Source organism: Piliocolobus tephrosceles, chromosome 10, assembly GCF_002776525.5.
Source record: "Piliocolobus tephrosceles isolate RC106 chromosome 10, ASM277652v3, whole genome shotgun sequence".
Classification (NCBI taxonomy): Eukaryota; Metazoa; Chordata; class Mammalia; order Primates; family Cercopithecidae; genus Piliocolobus; species Piliocolobus tephrosceles.
This window is the reverse complement of record NC_045443.1, coordinates 62211125-62232965: the sequence shown is the minus strand read 5'-3', so window position 1 is coordinate 62232965 and position 21841 is coordinate 62211125. Positions and strand designations below refer to the sequence as shown.

Here is a 21841-nt window from a genome sequence, read left to right as displayed (position 1 = left end):
AGTGTGATACATCTGTACTAATATATAAGGAGGTGAGTGGTGAATCCAAGCTTGAATGTGTGGTCTACCCCACATTCACTTCCTCCTGATGGTTGTGTGGAGCCAAGAGCATCATATGAAAATAACAATAGATTTGGAACTGCAGATGGCAATGAGCAGCGAAATGCATGCTGGTCCAGAAAAGTATCTCTTCTATAGTAATGGGAGGTGACTGGAGAAGGACAGAGACTGAGAACAAAATTACAAATATCTACTTCCTAGTGTTGTGGTAAAGATTGCTGTGAAATGGCTCATGCTATTTTCCTATATAGGGTGTTGTTTTTTTGTTTGCTCTAAATTCATTCAACAAATAGGCATTGTGTGCCAAATAAGTGGCAGGTATTGTCCTAGGTCCTGAGAATATAGTTGTGAACAGAACAGACAAAGCCCCCTTAGACCACTTAGTTTTGGGGAGTGGGAAGATGTGGCAATTACAGACACACAGAGAGAAATAGTAAACAAATGTATAAATAAAAGGTATAATAAATCAGATGGTGACAAGTGCTGCCAATCAAAATAAAGCAGGAAAGGGAGATTAGGGAGTATCAGAGCATGGTGGGAGGAGGGTATGGTTTAAAAAGCAGACACAGGGAACCCTCAATGCAAAGATGAATTTGAGCAAAGTCCTGAAAGAAGTGAGGGAGCAAGACTTGTGATTGGGAGAATTGTAGGTAGAGGGATTAGTTGAGGCCAAGGCCTTGATCTGGGAGTACGCCCAGCATGTTGGAAGATCCTTGAGGAGCCAGGGTGGCTAGAGAGAAATGGGTTGTGAGGAAAGTTGTAGGAGAAGAGGTTTTGGGAGATGGACGGATGGGGGAAGATTGTATGTGTTGGGTAAAGCTTGATGGGTACAGGATAGATGTTCTGAACCCTGACTGCACCTTTGAATCCACCTGGAGAACCCCCAACTTGATGCAACCAATCCTGACTTCATTGGGTTGAAATAGGACCTAAACTTTGGCAGGTTTTAAAAGGGCCCTAGGTAATTCTAATATGCAGCCAGGATTGAGAACCACGAATGTGAGTAATGTAAGCAACTGACAGGCTCTTTCCTGGAAGGGAAAGGAAGCTCTTGGCAAGTTTTGAGCAGAGGTGTGCAATGATGTGTTCTGACTTAGACGCTAAGATGATCCCTGGCTGGAAAAGTTATATCCAATGTATCTTTTAAAACATTTTAAAAATCCTTGTCAAAACAAATCAGGGAATAAATTAAAACAAATAAAGCTATGTTTCTGTTCATGGAAGTGCTTACCATATCAAAGGGCTTTGTATGGTTTCATGAAAATATACAATGTTAAAATTACTGTGTAACAAAAAATGCTGTGTGTCTGAGGCAGTATATTTGGTAAAATTATCCTTCAGTTTCCGATGGAAATTTGAGTGAAAACTAGTGAATTAGAAAAGAAAATGCATATAGACATATTTTGTTTCTGACTTCTGAATATGAGAATAGCTTAGGTGCTTATCTACAAAACCTTGCTGAGATTGAAAATAAAATAATACCTATCTGTGATAAACTGTATGAAATTATTGTAAGAATAAAAAATAATAGAGAGAAAGGAAGTTAAATGATAAAATCCTTTCAATACTGGGCTAAATGTTATTTATAACACTTGTGATGTGTTTTATTGTCATGTAAATTATATGCCTTTTTATCAAATTGCTTTTCTTTTTTTGTGAAAAAAGAAAAACATTCTGTTAATAACAAAAAGCATTCTTTTCTGTTCTGTATTATTTGAAAAAATAGCTATAAAATATGAGTTCCAAACAGTGTTTTAATAAGTAGTAATTCTAGGAACTCTATAAAACTGAAATCCACCACTGTTTTCCAGAACTTAATACCCACATTCACCAGGAGAATTATTAACCCCTCCTAATGTCCCTAGGTGTCATTATTTCAAAAATGTGTATATTATAATCATTATAAGAGAAATTAAAGTAATAAAGGAAAAAAATTGGTCTCTATAATATAAGGCTGCTAATACAAAAAAAGTAAAGCTATTTTTGTCTCAGAATGGGTAACCAAAATAAGTGATGAGTATATTCAGTGCAAACAGACACACATACACACACACACACACATACCCACATACACAAAAGAGTCTTGTTTGATTGTATTAACACATTTCTCACTTCTCAATTTTATTATTGTAAAAAATCTCAACAATAAACAAAAGTAGATAGAACAGTATCATGAACTGTCCTTCATCAGTCACCCAGCTTCAACAATTTTTCCACTAATATTTGTAGTCCTGAAGTTTATTTTGTCTGATATTAAGAAATCCACTCCAATTTTCTTATAAATAGTGTTTTCTTGTTGTATGTTTTTTTCTATCCTTTTACTTTTAACCTATGTGAGTCTTCATATTTAAAATACTGTTTTTTGTAGACAGCATCATTGTGTCTTCCTTTTAAAAATCCTGACAATCTCTGCTTTTTAAATGGGGGTGTTTGGACATTTATAGTTTCTGTAATTAATAACATGGTTACCTTTAAATCTACTATTTGGCTATTTGTTTTCTGTTTGCCACATCTGTTCTATGTCCTTTTTTTCCTTGTTTTAGATTAATTGACTATGTTTTAGTATTCCATTTAACCTGTAAGAGTAGCTTATTGGCTACACTTCTTTGGTTATTTATTTATTTATTTATTTATTTATTTATTTATTTATTTATTTTTGATACTTTACCTAGGATTTTTTTTTTTTTTTTTTTTTTTTTTTTTTTTTTTTAATGGAGTTTCACTCTGTTGCCCAGCCTGGAGTGCATGGCGCAATCTCAGCTCACTGCAATCTCTGCCTCCCAGGTTTAAGCGATTCTCCTGCCTCAGCCTCCTGGGTAGCTGGGATTACAGGTGCTTGCCACCATGCCCGGCTAATTTTTTATATTTTTAGTAGAGATGGGCTTTCACCATGTTGGCCAGGCTGGTCTTGAACTCCTAACCTCAGGTGATCCACCTGCCTTGGCCTCCCAAAGTACTGGGATTACAGGTATGAGCCACCAAGCCTGGTCTTTTCTAGAATTTATAATCTTCATCTTTGACTTAACACATTCACCTTCAAATAATATTGTACTACTTCAAATATAATAACCTTCCAATAGATATTTCTATTTCCACCCTCTCATTCTTTGTGCTGTTGTTGTCATAGCCTTTATTTTTATGTATTATGAATTTCACAGTACATTGTTATTATCTTTGCTTTAAAAAGTCAATTCTTTTTCAAGGGAATTTTAAAAAGAGAAAATATTATTTTATATTTATCCACATATTTAGCACTTCTGATTTCTCTCTGGTTTTAATTTTCCTTCAGCCTGAGATGTCCTTTTGTATTTCTTGAAATGAAGGTCTTCTGGTGCCAATTTTTTCAATATCTGTTTGAAAAGTTTTTATTTCATATTAATTTATCGAAGGACATTATCATTGAATGTAGAATTCTAGATTGACTTCTTTTTGCCCTTTTGGCACTGTAAAATTCATTCTTTTCTAGAAGATGTTTTTAAGTTTATTTCCCTGTAAGTAATATGTCTTTTATTCTCTGCCTGCTTTTAAGATTTTTCTCTTTTTATCACTTGTTTTTAGCAGTTTAAGATGTGCTTTGGTATTGTTTTTTGGGGAGTTATCTTGCTTGCAATTTGTTGAGCTTCTTGGATCTATGAGTTTATAGTTTTCATCTAATTTGGAGATATTTCAGAAATTATCTTTCCAAATATACTTTTTCTGCCTTCCTGCCCTCCCTTTTATCAGAAATTCAAATACATTTGTGAAAGTCTGCATAATATTATTCCACATATCACTGAGGCCCTATTTTTTCTTTTTTCCTTCTATATGCTTCAGTTTGCATAATTTCTAATGCTATGCCTTCAAGTTTATTGATCTTTTCTTCTATAGTATCTAATCTACTCTTAAACCCATCCAGTTAATTTTTTTCATTTCAGATATTGCATTTTTCAGTGTAAAAGTTCCAATTGTATTATTTTTATATGTCATCTCTCTCCTCATTATATTCATATTTTCCTTTACATTTTTTTTTCTTTTTTTCAGATGGAGTCTTGCTCTGTCACCCAGGCTGGAGTGCAGTGGTGCAATCTCGGCTCACTACAACCTCCGCCTCCTGGGTTCAAGCGATTCTCAGCCTCCCAAGTAGCTGAGATTACAGGTGTGCACCGCCATGCCCAGATAATTTTTGTATTTTTAGTAGAGATGGGGTTTTGCCATATTGACCAGGCTGGTCTTGAACTCCTGACCTCAGGTGATCCGCCTGCCTCAGCCTCCCAAAGTGCTGGGATTACAGGTGTGAGCCACCGTGCCCGGCCTCCTTTAAATTTTTGAGTATATTTTAAATAGGTGTTTTAAAGTCCTTATCTGTGAATTTCATTATTGCTGTCATTTCTTGGTGTTTTTCTATTGATTCATTTGTCCCGTACTTTTTCCTGCTTCTTCACATGCCTATTAATACTTTTTTGTATATTGATTTTAGTATACAAATTTTAGGCTTTAAATGTCTGCATTTAAAATTTTCTTTTCTTTTACTTGGATTTTAATTATGTAAATAAATAGCAACATGAGAATGAGGAGTTCTAAGGCTTGTTCATTATCTCTAGGTGAAAGGATTTCAGATTAGTTTGCTTGTGGGACAGCATCACTCAAGATAACAGAGGCCTAGTATAGATTTTCCTGAAGAAGAATGCAAATTTAATACATTCAATACTGACTTCTCTGCCATTTTTCTGTAGAAGCCCTCGTTTATTGTAAGGAGATTCCAATGCTTACATATAACTGATTAAAATGGGCAAAGCATGGCATTTTCTTCTTATTTATAGGTGAATTCTCATTTTCTAGCTTTTGAAAGTGCTCCTTCCATACATCTTCTATGACTATGTATCTTTGTAAACCCCAATCATATAATCTCTCCCCGCTGACCTGGGCAAATACAATGGCTTGTTGTGGATGATAGATAGAGGCAGTTAATGCTGTGAAACCAGGTGGATACACCAGCTTCTTTATGTTTGAACCTGTAGTCAAAATGAGTCCAACAAGGCCAGCAAAATTATAGCACCAAGTCTTGGAAAAAAAACCCAGAGGATACATTTTGGAGATATTCATAGCTGTCTAATCCCTACTAAACCAAACTTTGCATCTTGGGCTTAGTCTGGGAGGATGTTTCCTGACACCAACTTGTATGTGGCTCACAATAATGTCGGAGCTGAGAGATGCTTTCTTCCAGCTGGGTTCTTAAGTCCTCCACATATTTATATTGACCCTTGGGAACTAAGTAGAATGAAAGCTCATCAGCCTTCTTGGGCTTTTTGGGAGGTGAGTCCTTTTTTGCAGCTGCATAGACTTTGAAGGTGAGCAAGCTCAGGCTAGCTGACCCCATGGACCTCTGAATTAACCTTGGGCATGTTTTTGGCAGCAACGGCTCCAGAAGGAAAATCTTTCTTTAAAGTGTTTGAATTTTGTTTTGAAGGGAGTTAGTTTACCTGGAGATTATCTTTATTCTTCTGAATCTTTTTGGAAAGCTTCATCAGGGTGGGTCTAGGGAACCCTTTACTCTAGAGCTAGTTTAACCCTACCATTAAAGGATTATCCTTCTGGAGTCTCTAATAAGTGCCCCAGGTGTTCAATAAGGTTTTTTCACTTTGGTTGGTTGGAACTCAAATGTCTCCTAGTTCCTTTTTTTTTTTTTTTGAGGCAGAGTCTCGCTCTGTCACCCAGGCTGGAGTGCAGTGGCGCCATCTCAGCTCACTGCAAGCTCCGCCTCCCTGGTTCACGCCATTCTCCTGCCTCAGCCTCCCGAGTAGCTGGGACTACAGGTGCCCGCCACCACACCCAGCTAATTTTTGTATTTTTAGTTGAGACAGGGTTTCACTGTGTTAGCCAGGATGGTCTCGATCTCCTGACCTCATGATCCGCTCGCCTCGGCCTCCCAAAGTGCTGGGATTACAGGCTTGAGCCACCATGCCCGGCCCAAATGTCTCCGACTTCTGTGGGGGCTCTGGGAATTTTTCAGTTTATAGCTTTCCAGCGGTTCTTTAAAAAGCATTGTGAAGTTTCCCCTTAAAAATGTTCAGAAGTCTGTGAGTTCTACACAGACTCCTTGAGCTCTTCTTTCCTTCCTTCCCCACCTCCTTCCTTTCCTTCCTCCCTTTCTCTCTCCCTTCCTTCCCCCGTCTTTCTCCTCCCTTCCTATCTTCCTTCCTCCCTTCCTTCCTCCCCTCCTCTTTTCCTTCCTTCCTCCCTCCCACTCTTCCTTCTTACCTCCCTTCCTCTCATCCTTTCTTACTTCCTTTCTCCCTTCTTGCTTCCTTCCTCCCTTCCTTCCTTTATTTTTCTATCTTTTCTTCTTTCTCTCCTTCTTCCCTTCCTTCCTTATTCCCTTCCTTTCTTCTTTCCTTATTCCCTTCCTCCCTTCCTTTCTTTCTTCTCCATTCCTTCCTTTCTCTCTCTCTTTTCTTTCTTTCCTTTTATTTCTTTCCTTCCTTCATTCCTTCCTTCCACAGCTCTATTCTCTAAGTTCTTTGCTCTACAAATTACAATTGCCTCAGCCTCCCCACTCCTGGTCCCCTCAGATAGTCCAATTTTCTAGTTGTTTGCAATAGGAGGACAAGTCCAGTACCAGTTATTCCACCATAACTAGCAGGAGAAGTTTCAGTTTATATTTATCTTATTGAGTATTCACGGACAGTCTTATTTCGTCTATACTTCTACCCCACTTACCCCCCTGCTAGATGGAAACTACCAATTTTAAATTGATGGTGGACAGGATGATTGCAAACTCAGTCATGAGTAGCTGAAGTAGGATACCTCTTGAAGGCTATGTGCCACAGATACTGCAATGTGCAATGTGGGCATGAAGAACTCTGATCCTGCCTTCAAATCCATGATTCAGTTTACAGTCCATAAAGGTACATTTTATTTATTATTTCTAAAATATTTGAATTCACACTCAATTCCAGTGTCAATTGCTATGAAGCAAATTTATTAAACGAATATTTATTTGGTTCTTCTTTTAGAAAGCCAAACATACTGAATTTGAATTACAGGTTCTTAGCATAGGTACCAATTAATAGTCATCTAAATGTTATATTCTTGCTAGTTACTCACGTGGCTTAATTGGTTGAATAGCTGTTTGGCAGGTCAATTTAAAGAGCTATTAATTCATCATTGTGACACCTATTATTTGGATATTATCCAAATTAAGACATTTTATTAGCTAATGTTCCTCCCTTAACTATTTTAATTGCCTGCAATAAGTGAACTAAACATTTCTACATGTTAAAATTTCCCAAAGCAGTTTTAGAAGGCTACAGAATATACTATAAATGGCAAAAAGCATTAAACACCCTAGCCAAAACACTGACCTGTTGTAAACACCTGATAAAAACACAAGAGACTTGTATATTCTGTCAATAGAAGTGACATTACAGTACACTTTTCTTCTAGGAATGTGAATGCTAATGTTATTAAGAAAATCGCTTTTTCTTTTTTTTTTTTTCCTACTTTCTTAGTAAACTCAGGTGGCACTATAATATGAGTAATGGTATTTTATTTTATTTTACTTTAGTGGGGTAATGCTGGCAATGAATGGAAAAACGTAAGAATTCACGGTATTCTTCCACTTTAGCACAAAACTAGTATGGCAACATAGTATAATAAAAAGATCACTAGAATTTTTCATTCTGACTGCCAATACGTTGATGGCTTTGGTTGAAATATAGTTCATTCATTACTATGAATTCAATAAAAAAAAGATTTTTTTCTCCACATAGCTGACACTAGTCACAGGAGAATGAAATTGGCCCTGACGGGAATAAGTAGGTCATTCACTAAAGATGTGAACTGTTTCTGGAGGCAGGAATGTCATCATGGGTTTCAAAGGTATAATCAGTGGTTTTTAACATGAGACTCAATGCCACCATTTTGGTTGTTTTATTTTCTGGATTTTATTTCTGTTTATCCTCCAGTTTTTAAAATTATTTAAATTTATTTTAAAATTTATATACAATAAAACTCACTTTTTTATTGGTGCATATGTCTATAATGTTTGACAACTGCAAGTAGTCACGTAATTACCACAATAGTCAAGATTCACAGCAGTTAACATTGACCTCCCCCAAAAAAATTCCTTCATGCTACTCCTATGTAATCAAACCCTCCCCCAAACCTTTAGTCCCTGATAACCATTGATGTCTTCCCCATTCTGTTGATTTTCTAGAACGTCACATAAATGGAATCATAGAGTATATAGACTTTACAGGATGAGCCAAGGCTGCCTCTTTATAACAGATATTCTGCTCTTATCTCTTTATAATCTTCAAATAGAATCCATAAATAATATTATCTACTTTGACAAATATAAATTCAAAAAATCAATATACTACTCTAACATAAATAAAAGAAGCAAAAAAATCAATTAATAAAATAACAGGTATTCACAATGAAAATGGTTGAGCACAGTGAAGTAATGAAATGCTTACATCTACTTTGATGAAAAAGTTTTCATTTTAAGGGACATAACAAGATCAGAAGCTGTTCTGCATTAAAAAATACAGGAAAATAAAAAGAAAAAAACGGAGGTGTGATGATGTGATTTTTATGAAATATGAACAATTCTTGGTATGGATCAGAACAAAACCAAGTAGGATTTTACTTTCTTACTTTTCAGAGAATCTTATTATCCACAAGAGTTGTAGTTCTGGAAAATTTAGTGTACATGTCTGTAATCCCAGCTTCTTGGCTGAAGCAGGAGAATTGCTTGAACCCAGGAGGTGGAGGTTGCAGTGAGATGGCACCATTGCACTCCAGCTTGGGCATCATAGCGAGACTCTGTCTCAAACAAAAAAAGTGTTTTTTACTGCAAAATGCAGTTAGGTTTCTAGGGTTCGGCTATGTATGAGTAGGTTTTTCATCTACATGAATCTCCACTGGGGCAATCAAAAAATGTATAGACTTGGGACAATTCCAGTGTGGTCTTATCTCAAGCATAGCAGGACATCTACCATCCCTGGCTTATACCTGTAAGAGCCCAAAATACTCTCCAGTCTCAACAACCAAAAAATTTCTAAAATTCTTCCTAGTGGGCTACAGTTGAGACCCACTGGCCAAGATGAAGTATCTCTTTTGCCATCTAGTAATCTCATGCCGGATAATCATCCTGGATTAATGTTCGCCAATCTTCTGATTACCAGTTGAATTTCTCAGATAAGTTCACACTAGGAAAGGAATATCTTGAAGTGCTACTTTCGTGTTCTAGTCTCTAGAAATAGATTTCCCATATTGCATATTGTATTGTTTATATTTATTTATTTTCTCTAAATTATAATGTTTTGACAGCTTAAAAATGTTTCTTACTGGAGAGAAACTACTACTCCTGGGGTCAAGATAATTCTTAGAAATAGCAAAAAGAACATGCCTTTGATATGCAAACCAACCAGTTCAGAGCCATACCTCATCTTTGTTACCCTTACATCCTAGGAAGAAATATTCTTTTCCTTTAATCATTCCAGGGCTAGGTACCAGGCAGCTAAGGACTATCCTTAAAGTTTGGAGCCTCCTGAAATTATTCAAACAGCCAATCCTAGGCTGTTTGCCCTACCTTGCCTCTCCCATGGAAGCCCCAATAAAGGCCATAGCCTAGGCTCTCCGTCACATGTGGCCTTGTGTGGCTTGCTGAGCCTCCTGTTTCTGGGTCCTGTGAGTACAATAAATTTTGTTTTCCTGAGGTTCTCTTGTGTCTCATCTTGTAACTGCCACTGACTGACCACACATACAGACACAAAATAGAGATTAATAAATAATCATTTGTGTTTATACCAGTTCTGAGTATTTTTAGCCTGAAACAATCTCTGTGGTCCTGATCAACTTAGAAGTTAATAAGACTGGATTCATCTGCACAAAACCAACTTCTTAGTGTTAAATCTGCCAAGGTATTGTCCCCTCATTAGGTCTTCCTTTCATAATTAGCTGATCTCCCTTGAAATGTTGAAGATCTCTTTTTAAAATTCTATAATTACAGTTTTCTAAGAAGAAGGTTATCACTGGCACAAATGCTCTTCAGTATTTATCTGAATGAAGCCAGTCACACAATCTGGTTATTGTTTGATTTCCCATACATGGAAAGAAAATGTATCATGTTCAGGTGGTCCAGGGCAAAATGCCTCAGCAAACTTGAGTATTCTCAAGAATGAGTGCAAGACACAGAATTCAACACCTTTTTTTTTTTCTTTTCTTGAGACAGAGTTTCGCTCTTGCCCAGGCTGGAGTGCAATGGTGTGATCTCGGTTCACTGCAACCTCCACCTCCCGGGTTCAAGCAATTCTTCTGCCTCAGCCTCCCGAGTAGCCGAGATTAGAGGCATGCACCACCATACCTGGCTAATTTTGTATTTTTAGTAGACAGGGGGGTTTTCCTTGTTGGTCAGGCTGGTCTCCAACTCCCGACCTCAAGTGATCTGCCTGCCTTGGTTTCCCAAAGCGCTGGGATTAGTGAGCCACCATACCCGGCTGAATTCAACTCTTATTTAAAAATAAAATTACAGGTCAATACTCTGAATAGTATAAATGCAAAAATCCTAGACAAAATACTAGCAAACTGATTTTGACAACACATTAAAAGACTCATATGCCATGATAAAGTGGGATTGTCAGTAATCGATAAGGCAACTTTCACAATATATAAGGTATTTGGTAAAAAGTTTTTAAATTATAAACATTTTGCTTTTAGCATATGGAAAGGGTTTTTAGTTACATTGCTTTATTTAAGATTCTAGTTGGTGCTGCTAAGGTTGATGAACCTAGACCTGTGCCCCCATTGTCTATCACAAAGGCAGAGCAAATGCCTTTCTATTTGCAATATACAAAACTTTCTATTGCAGTCTCCAAAAGGCAGAACAAACAGCTCTTGGGAATAAGTTATGTGGGTCCATACAAATGAGTGATGAATGTCGCAGGCATTTATATTATCAGAACAACCTGAGTTAGAGTAAATTTTCACAGACTGCCTATAGTAATTTGAAAGAAACTAGTAACTTTCAAGAGAGCACCAACCAAACACTGAATTAACTTTCTCAATATATATTTAACAGACACTCATGAAACGTGTATTATATTTCAGGGTACTTTGAAGCTGGAAGTATTCCTTACACTGAATCTGAGCTGAAGTAAATAATCAAATAATGAGTCCTCAAATACATACTCAACTGAAGGTTAGGAGGTGAGACGGGAAGTGGAAGAAGTTTTGATTACACAGTTTGTGTTCTTTCAATGACACTACATTGACTCCCAAATGGTATTAAGTGCCCAAAGAGAAGGTGAAATTCTGTAAACTATAATATGTTGTAAACAAGGCTCCAGAGAGGATTCAGTTCCTTGGTATTCTTGGAAAAATGAGAGAGGTCTTTGTAAGCCTTGACTTTATCAAATTTATTGATAGCTGACCTTTAATAATGCTATGGCAGACTCCAAAACAATCATCATTTGTGGGGAGACATGAAATTTGGATTCCATCTCTCTGAAAAAAATTAAATATTTTTTAAACAAAGTGAAGTAGTTTTACTTTCTCTTCTTTATACATGCTGAATGTAAAAGATTTAGATATTACAATTAAACGACATAAAGAAACAAGTGAAAATCTCAAGTAACGTAACTATTCAAAGTTAATCACTGTTTGTCAACAAATTAGATAACCTAGAAGAAATGAATAAATTCCTAGATATGTACAACCTATAAAAATTTAATCGTGAAGACTGGAAAATCTGAACAGACCAATAATGAGTAAGAGGATTAAATGGGTAATTAAAAACCTTCCAGTGAAGAAACACCTGGAAGCAGATGGCATCACTAGTGAATTCTCCCAAACCTTTAAAGACAAATTAATCCCAATCCTTCTGAAACCCTGTCAAAAAATTGAAGAAAACACTTCCAAAATTATTTTATGGGGTCAGTGTTCTCTTGATTCCAAAGCCAAAGACATACAAGAAAAAAAAATACATGCCAATGTTTCTGAAGAATATAGATGCAAAACTCCTCAACAAAATACTAACAAACAAAATGTAATAGCACACTGACAGGATTATATACCATAATCAAATGAGTTGTTTCCCTGGATGCAAGGATGGTTTAACATATTCAAATCAATACATGTACTACACCACATACACAGAATGAAGGATAACAGTTGCATGATTAACTCAGTTGATTTAGAGAAAGCATTTGATAAAATTCAACATGCTTTCATAAAGATGAGAGACAAACTATGAATAGAAGCCATATACTTCAACATAGTAAAGGCCATATATGACAAGCCCACAGCTAACATCATACACAGGGGTGACAAAGTGAAAGCTTTTCCTCTAAGATCAGAAACATGACAAGGATGCTCACTATTGCCACTTTTATTTAACATAGAAGTCTTAGCCAGAGCAATTAGGCAAAAATAAATAAATAAATAGAATCCAAATTGGAAAAAAAGGAATAAAATTTCCCTGTTTACAGATGACATAATCTTATACATAAAAACCCTAATGACACCACACATGGAAAAAAAAAATAACTCTTGAAGCTAATAAGTGAAGCTATAAAGTTGCAGGATACAAATTAAACAAACAAAAGGTCCATTTCTATACATTAATAACAAACCACCCAAAAAGGAAATCAAGAAGACAATCCCAATGACAATAGCATCAAATGGAAAAAAATACTTAGGAATACACTTAATAAAAGGGATGAAAGACTTGTGCACTGAAAACTACAAAACATTGATGAAAGAAATTAAAGCAGACACAAATAATTGAGCATCCTATGTTCATGGATTAAAAGACACAATCCTATGTTCATGGATTAAAAGACATAATCTTGTTAAAAATGTACATACTACCCAAAGTAATCTACAGATTCAATGCTACTTCTACCTAAATCTTGCTGTCATTTTTTTACAAAAATTGTTTTAAATTATAAAATTAATACTCATCCACAAGGAACTCAAACAGTTAAAGAGATCTTGAGAAAGAAGAACAAAGCTGGAGTTATCACACTTTCTTATTTAAAATATATGCTAAAGCTACAGTAATTAAAACTGATTGATGATTGTTTTGGAGTCTGCCATAGCATTATTAAAGGTCAGCTATCAATAAATATGTCTGTCATAAAGACAGACATATTGACCAATGGAACTTAATATAGAGGCCAGAAATAAACCCATGCCTATACTGCCAATGATCTTCAACGAAATGTCAAGAAAACACTATGGGGAAAGGGTAATCTCTTCACAAATGATGCTGGCAAAGCTGTATATCCACATTAAAAAAATGAAATTGGACTCTTACTCTATGTTATACACAAACATCAACTCAAAATGGATTAAATATAAAACTTCTACTTGGGAGGCTGAGGCAGGAGAATCACTTGAACCTGGGAGGTGGAGGTTGCAGTGAGCTGAGGTCACACCACTGCTCTCCAGCCTGGGCAACAGAGTGAGACTCCATCTCAAAAAAATAAATAAATAAAAATAAAAAATAAAATGAAATAATATATATATATAACTTAAATATGAAACCTAAAAACGTAAAACATAGAAAATAGACTTAAACATAAGATGAGAAACTGTAAAACTCCTAGAAGAAAACATAAGAAAAAGCCTTCTTTATGTTAGTCTTGGTAATGATTCCTTGGATCTGACCCCAAAAGCACAGACAACAAAATTAAAAATAGACACGTGGGATTTCATCAAACTAAAAATCTTCTGTGCAGTGAAGGAAACAACCAACAGAGTGAAAAGAAAACCTATGGAATGAGGGAAAATATTTGAAAACCATAAATCTGATTAGAGGTTAATATCTAAAATACATAAGGAACTCATACAACTCAGTAACAAAAATACCAATAACCCAATTTAAAAATGAGCAAAGGACTTAAACAGACATTTCTCCAAAGAAGACATACAAATGGTCAGCAGGTATATGAAAGGATGTTCAACATCATTAATCATCAAGGAAATGCAAATCAAAACCACAATGAGATATAACCTCACACCTCTTAGAATGACTATTATTTAAAAAAAACACACACGCAAAGGATAACAAGTATTGTCAGGGAAGTGGAGAAATTGGAAACCATGTACACTGTAGGTAGGAATGTAAAATGGTGCAGTCATTCTGGAAAACAGTACGAAAGTTCCTTAAAAAATTAAAAATAGAACTACCATGTGATTCAGCACTTCTGCTTCTGAGTATATATCTAAAAGAGTTGAAAACAGGACTTCTGGGTTTGTTGTTGTTGCTGTTGTTGTTTTTATTTTATTTTATTTATTTAGTTTTTTGAGGGGGAGTCTCGCTCTGTTGCCCAGGCTGGAGTGCAGTGGCGAGATCTCGGCTCACGCAAGCTCCGCCTCCCGGGTTCACGCCATTCTCCTGCCTCTGCCTCCCGAGTAGCTGGGACTACAGGCGCCCGCCACCATGCCTGGACAATTTTTTGTATTTTTAGTAGAGACGGGGTTTCACCATGTTAGCCAGGATGGTCTCGATCTCCTGACCTCGTGATCCACCCACCTCAGCCTCCCAAAGTGCTGGAATTTCAGGTGTGAGCCACCGTGCCCGGCCTACTGTTGTTGTTTCTAAAAAGATACCTGCACTTCCTTGTTCTTTGTGGCATTACTCACAATAGCCAAGATATAGAAACAACACAAGTGCCCATTAACAGAAGAATGGATAAAGAAAATATTGTATATATTTAATATATACAGTAGAGTATTATTCCGCCTTAAAAAGGAAGAAAATCCTATCATTTGTGATAACATGAATAAACGTGGAGGACATTTATGCCAAGTAAAATCACCCAATCACAGAAGGACAAATACCATATGATTCCACTTACATGAGGTATCTATGATAGTCAAACTCACAGAAGCAAAAAATACAATAGTGGTTTCCGAAGCAGGGGAGTGGGGAAAATGTGGAGTTGTTCAATGGGTATAAAGTTCCAGTTATGCTAGATGAATACGTTCTAGAGATCTGCTGTACAACATAGTACCTATACAGTATCATGCGCTTCTAAATTTGTCGAGGGTGTATCTTAACAATATATTAAGTGTCCTTACCACACATATACATACACAAAACAAAAACAGAAACAAAAACAAAGGAATAGAAGGAAACTTTGGGAGATGCTGTATATGTCCATTGCCTTGATTGTGGTGATAATATCACAAGTGTTTGCATATGTCCAAACACTAAATTGTACACATTAAATATGTACAGCTTTTTGTATATCAATTATTTCTCAATAAAGCTGTTTTTAAAAGAAAATTATTTTCCTTTGGGTAAATACCCAATAGTGGGATTCCTGGATCAAATGGTAGATCTACTTTGAGTTCTTTGAGAAATCTCCATACTGTTTTCCGTAGAGGTTGCACTAATTTACGTTGTCACCAACAATGTTATAAGCATTCCTTTTTCATGCATTCACACTAACATCTATTGTTTTCTGTGTGTCAACAAATTTAATTAGACACCATTTTAACCTGCAGTATTGCATTTTATTGTATATCTTACTTAATTTTGATGAACATTGTTTCTTTTACAAATTTTAAAAATTTATTTAAAGTCACATATAGATCAGTTTTATTTTTACATACTCAAGTACTCAACATACAAATAAAAAAAATTCATCACATGCAGTATTCAAGCTTTTATCCAGAACTATGATTCTTTATCATGAAGCACATGTGCTATTAACAAAGGCACTAGAGAAGTAAGATATAGTCAAAATGGAGGAGTAGATGGATGAGAGCCTCCTGGAAGGTCTGTCTGATTTTGCTAGTTGTATAAGCAAGACCAAACCTCTTATTTTGTCTACATTACCCAGATAATTTGTACTTGGATCTGGATAATTTGGAAGAAAAATTAGGGAGGGGAGTCTAACTTAGTAACTCACGTTGGTCAAAACACTCATCAGCTAACTACAAAATATTAATATAGTAGATATTAATATCTACTGTATTATAGATATTATATATAAGTAGATATTATATCTACTTTCCTAAAGTGAATCAAGAAATATCCAGCTTGGCCTTGCAGTTAGCTTTTATTCGTGAAAGATCTGCCCAGATCTTGATAAGAATCCTACTTTCTTCCTTCCTTCCTTATCGGGCTAATTTTCCAATGCTGCTCAGGGTATAGGAGTACTTTGATAGGCAATTTGTTTATTTGTTGTTTGTTTTATTTGAGCTAAATCAAGGTAGATTTGGTATAGTCTTTGATGGTTTAAATCTTAATTCCTGGCAATTAGAAAGACAATTTCTCCTTTCTTGATGATAGTAATGTCTCATAAATAAAGTTTTTTTAAAAAATTCTTTTGTCAAAATTTGTTAAAAAATATTCTCAAGTCTCTTATTTCCAGTGTCAGACAACATTTTTCATTGAGGTTCCCACAGGACCAAGAGAGCTGTAACCAAAAGACTCATCTGATGAGACCTTATCTAAATTATACAATAAAGTTTAAACCATTTTTCATCTACTAATAATTACTTTTGAAGCTTAATTTTAAAATAAAGCAAGTGCCTGTATATTGAAGATTTTTTAAGATAATCATTTTCTTTAAAAATTATCTCTTTTTTAAAAATTTGGCAAGAATTGCCTTATATTAGGGATTTTAACCCAACATTTTCCCCTGAGGACATCATGTATCCATTAATGTTGTTTCTTTAATACTTTAATGTTGTTTAATTAATCCGTTAACGTTTTTCTGCTGGAATCACTGAGTATATCTATACCTACACCAATAACTATATTTATATATCTGTATCTATATAAATAGAGGTATCTATATAGATATGTACTATATCCAGGTAAATAGATATAGATATATAGATATGCACATATACAGAAACCACATAAAAGGCAAAGATAGATGACAGACTATCTTTTATGTGGCTTCTGGCTTTAATATTTTTGTTTAGAAAGATTGCCAAATGCTTACCTAAATTTGTTTCTAGAATGTTTATAGACCACATTTTCAATATTTTTTCTCACATAATATATGAACTAGATGTTTTCACCACACCCCTCAGCTTTTTGCCATTCCTCAGCCTCATCAGACACAGAAAATCTCAGGGAAAGAAGAAATGAGGGTTCCTTTGTGGCAGTGGCAGTCATGTTCCTATTGACACCAAAACAATTCTGTCAAAAGGATGGGTGAATATGGTGTGCCCACTCCCACTCCAGGCAAAATGGCCTCATCAAAGCAGTATGTCAGAATTGTCTCATTTCATTATTTGAGGCTTATTCTGAATTAAACTTCTTTATATAGGACTTCTGTTACCCATGGAATTTTTTAGTGCTTCAAGTGTCTGTGTTCTAAGATGTCTGTGTCTGTGATAACTTTCTGAATGTAGGAATGGGTAGAAGGCTAGAACTTAGATTAGAAAGAAGTCAGTATATTTCAAGTATATTCATATTCCTAGCGGTGGAATTATTGAGTCAAAGGATATATGGATGTCGAATTTTTACGGATATTGGGAAATAGAGCATTGTTCTCCAAAAAAGATGAATCAATTTACACCCTCACCAATAATATATTAGATTTTCTGATTCCTATATTCTTGATAATATTTATGTGTATTTACTTTTTAATTTGTTTAATTTTATATTTATCAGTATTTTATATTTGGGCAATCAGTAAAACAAAACAACATTTCTCTTTCATTATGAATGAAGTATCTTTTTGTCTTTCTGTTTCTGTTAATCATCTATATCCTTGTCTATTTTTCTACTGGATGGCATACTTACTGGTTAGTACATACATTTTAGAAATTTAGGAAATTTTCCCTTTGTCATGTTTTTGCAGATATTTTCCCTAGTATTTTGTTTATGGTGGGTTTTGCTACATAGCTGTTTAAAACTTTTTTCAGGTCAAATTTATACATCTTTTTTTTTTTTTTTTTTTTTTTGGAGACATAATCTTGCTCTGTTGCCCAGGCTGGAGTGTAGCAAGTGATCATAGCTCACTGCAGCCTTAAATTTCTGGGCTCAAGAGATCCTCCCACCTCAGCCTCCCAAGAGCTAGAACTACAGGCCCATGCTACCACACCTGGCTATTTTTAAAACTTTTTGTGGAGATGGGCGTCTCACTATGTTGCCCAGGCTGGTCCCAAACTCCTGAGCTCAAGCAATACTCCCACTTCAGCCTCCTGAAGTGCTGGGATTACAGGCATGAGCCCCTGCGCCTGGCCAAATTTATATATCTTTAAAAAATAGTTATTGTCTTCCTTAAAATGCCCTTCCCCATTCTAAACTTACAAGTACATTTGCCCATGTTTTCTTCTAGCCCATTCATGATTTTTTCTAATTTTAATAAATGTTTTATTAAACTATAGCATGCATATAGAAAAGTACATCAATCGCAAGCGGACAACTTACTGAATTTTCACAAAAGAAACATTCTGATGTAGCCAAGATTCAAATCAAGAAACAAAACATTACTAGTACCACTGAAGCCTCTTTTATGTCCTTTCCAATCATTACCACTCTTCAAAGGTTATCACTATCTTGATTTCTAATATCATAGGTTAGTTTCTCATATTTTTGAATTTTTAAAATATGGAATCATATTTAAAACCAAAGTATGTACATTTTGGCTTTTTTAACTCAACATGATGTTTTCAAGAGTCATTAATGTTGTAATTATTAGGATGGGGCAAAAGTAATTGCGACTTTTTACCATTGCTTTTAATCACAAAAACTAATACAATTTGTTATTCTTATTGCTATGTAATATTCCATTTATAAATATGTAATAATTTCTTTATCCATTCCACTGTCAATAGATATTTGGGTTGTTTCCATTTTGGTGCCATTATAAACAGGGATTTTATAAACATGTGTTTGAATGACTATATATATATATATACACACACACACACACACACACACACACACACACATATATATTTCTGTATGACTTTGGATGACTATATATATATATATAGAGAGAGAGAGAGAGAGAGAGAGAGAGAGAGAGAATCTTTTTTTTGTTGGGCTTATACCTGAGAGTATAATTGCTGGGTTCAGCTTTAGTACTTCTTTTCAGTTTTCCAAAATGGTTGTACCAATTTACATTACTACCAGTAGCATATAAGTTTTGTTTGCTTCATATCCTCACTAACCTCATATATTCTCTCTATTTCATTTTAACCATTCTGATGGGTCTAAAGAGGTTTCTCACTGTAGTTTTAATTCACATTTGTCTGATGGCTAATGAAGTTGCCATTTTTAATGTGCTAATTGGTATTTAGGTATGTTCTTTAACGAAGTGCCTGTTCAAGCCTTTGATCATTTTTCTACTGGACTCTCTTTTCTCTTGTAGATTTGTGGAAATTCTTTATATGATCTGGATAAGAGTCTCATACATCCACATATCTTCTCCTATTCTATGGCTTGTCTTTTCACTCTCAATACTGTCTTTTGATAACAGGTTCTTAATTTTAATACAGTTCAATTTACCATTTTTTCTTCCTGATGAAACACTATTTTAAAAAATTTCTTTAAAATGGGTTTAATTAAATATAGTGGACATCCAATAAACTGCACATATTTAAAGTGTATATTTTGTTAAACTTTTGGGAGTGATAGGTAATATCTATTATCTTTATTGTGGTGATAGATTCATGGTTGAATATCTGTCAGAACATCAATTTTTAATAGTTCAATAATACTTCTTCCTATGAAGATACTCTAATTTACTTTCTTATCCCTCCACTATTGGGCAATGAAATTGTATTCCCTTTCTTCCCTATCATATATTTAAAAATCCTTCATTAAATGTCATAAGGATAAAACAGCATGGATGAACAAAAAAGAACAGATATGGTTTTTGGAAGACAAGATATGCTAGGTTGCTTGGCAATGCCATCATGTGAAGAAAGAAGGGCAAGAATGTCACATACGATGATGAGGAATGCTCCAGTCATGCTGTGCTTCAGTAATGAGCTGTCATGTGTTGTGATGTGCAGTTCTTAAGTGGTAAAGTGTGCAAGCTGCATAGCAAGAGGTGATAACCTAGGTGTTGACAGCTGCCTACTTCAGGAGAAACCACTGAAACAGGCATAAAACAACCTTTTTATCTTCTTAAAAATGGTTTTTAATTACAAAAGCATTGGCTCATTTTACTATGAATCAGAAAAACATTTGTGCATAAATGGAAAATCATTCCCTATCCGTGTTCCTACTTCCTATAAGTAACCACTGGAAATATTTTGTTATATAAACTTTCAGACATTATAGAATAGACAGTTATAGTCTATCCATAGTTATGTATAGCTATTATATATAGTTGTATAAGAAGAGAGTTTATTTTTTAAGCATAATCCTTGCCAACTTGCCCTTTTCATTTACTATCTTGTGTCTCCCTCTCCACAGCAGTGTAGTAGAGGGGTATCTGCTCCTTCCTTCTCCAAGACACAGCTCAGGGTGCAGCTGATATGCCCCAGTCTCAGTCCCAATGCCTGCAGTCACCAAGATAGTTCTGGCAACTTGCCTGGGTGAGTGAATGGCTGGACACTGACAAGACCTACCTCTAGAGCAGTGTTTGCCCTGGTTCCCACACAACTGCACTTCCAAGATGAGCACTGGCTTCAGCCCCCTCAGATACCGTTGTCTTCCCTGTCCCTCCAGGTCTCCAGGACATGCATGGCAAACTCAGGAGCCTATGGAAGCCTAGATGGTCAAGTAAAAGAGCAAAGCATGCTAGGTGGAATAGTGCAACTGTAAGGACTGGGCGCGCTAGCCCTGTTTGAAGAGCAGCCACTACTCACACCATCTGATTGTTTGTCAGAAGGGAATATTGTCAGATCTCTACATTTTCAAGAGAAGCCAGAAATCAAATTTTTAATTAAAAAATCTGCTTTTCAAATGTCAGCAGCTAAGATTTTTTAAACATATTCAAGTCTTGATTTTTAATTTTTAAAATAAGCTTTATATTTTAGAACAGTTTTAGATTTATAGCAAAAATGGCAAAGATAGTACAGAAAGTTTCCATATACCCCACACCCAACTTTCCCTGTTACTAACATCCTACATTAGAATGGTACATTTGTCACAATTAATAAGCCAATATTGATACAGTGTTAGTAGTAGTTGACTGACATTTCCTTAGCTTTACCTAATGTCCTTTTTCTATTCCTGGATCCTGTCCAGGATAGGACATTACATTTGGTAGTCATGTGTCTTTAGGTTCCTCTTAGCTACTTTTTTATTCACTGACAGTTTTTTTTTTTTTTTTTTTTTTTTGAGACGGAGTCTCGCTCTGTCACCCAGGCTGGAGTGCAGTGGCCAGATCTCAGCTCACTGCAAGCTCCGCCTCCCAGGTTCACGCCATTCTCCTGCCTCAGCCTCCCGAGTAGCTGGGACTACAGGCGCCTGCCACCTCGCCCAGCTAGTTTTTGTATTTTTAGTAGAGACGGGGTTTCACCGTGTTAGCCAGGATGGTCTCGATCTCCTGACCTTGTGATCCGCCCGTCTCGGCCTCCCAAAGTGCTGGGATTACAGGCTTGAGCCACCGCGTCCGGCCTCACTGACAGTTTTGAGGCATACTGATCAGAATTTTGTAGAATGTCCCTCAGTTGGTTTTTTCTGATATTTTTGTTGTGACTAGACTGGGGTTATGGGTTTTCAGGAGCAAGATCACAGAAGTAAAGTACCATCCTCATCACATCGTATCAAGGGCACATACTCTCCACATGACTCATCACTGCTGATGCTCTTGATCACCTAGTTGAAATAGTGTTTATCAGGTTTGTTACTTTCCCCACTTTC

General features: G+C 35.7%; 1 protein-coding gene across 1 annotated transcript; it reads right to left on the bottom strand.

Annotated features, from left to right (window-relative positions):
* Window positions 1-4782: 4782 nt before the first annotated feature.
* On the bottom strand, window positions 4783-13626 carry LOC111551266 (MICOS complex subunit MIC26-like). The gene is made up of 3 exons (XM_023225143.1): window positions 13619-13626; window positions 5206-5432; window positions 4783-5150 (listed from the first exon to the last, which is right to left on the bottom strand). The coding sequence occupies exons 1-3, from the start codon at window positions 13624-13626 to the stop codon at window positions 4783-4785; spliced, it is 603 nt and encodes a 200-aa protein (XP_023080911.1).
* Window positions 13627-21841: the final 8215 nt, after the last annotated feature.

Bases quoted from the DNA above. Each gene is read 5' to 3' on its own strand.
- LOC111551266 (XM_023225143.1), bottom strand. The intron at 5,151-5,205 runs AGGAAACATCCT...TTAGTAGGGATT, and splicing joins GCCACATACAAGTTGGTGTC to AGACAGCTATGAATATCTCC.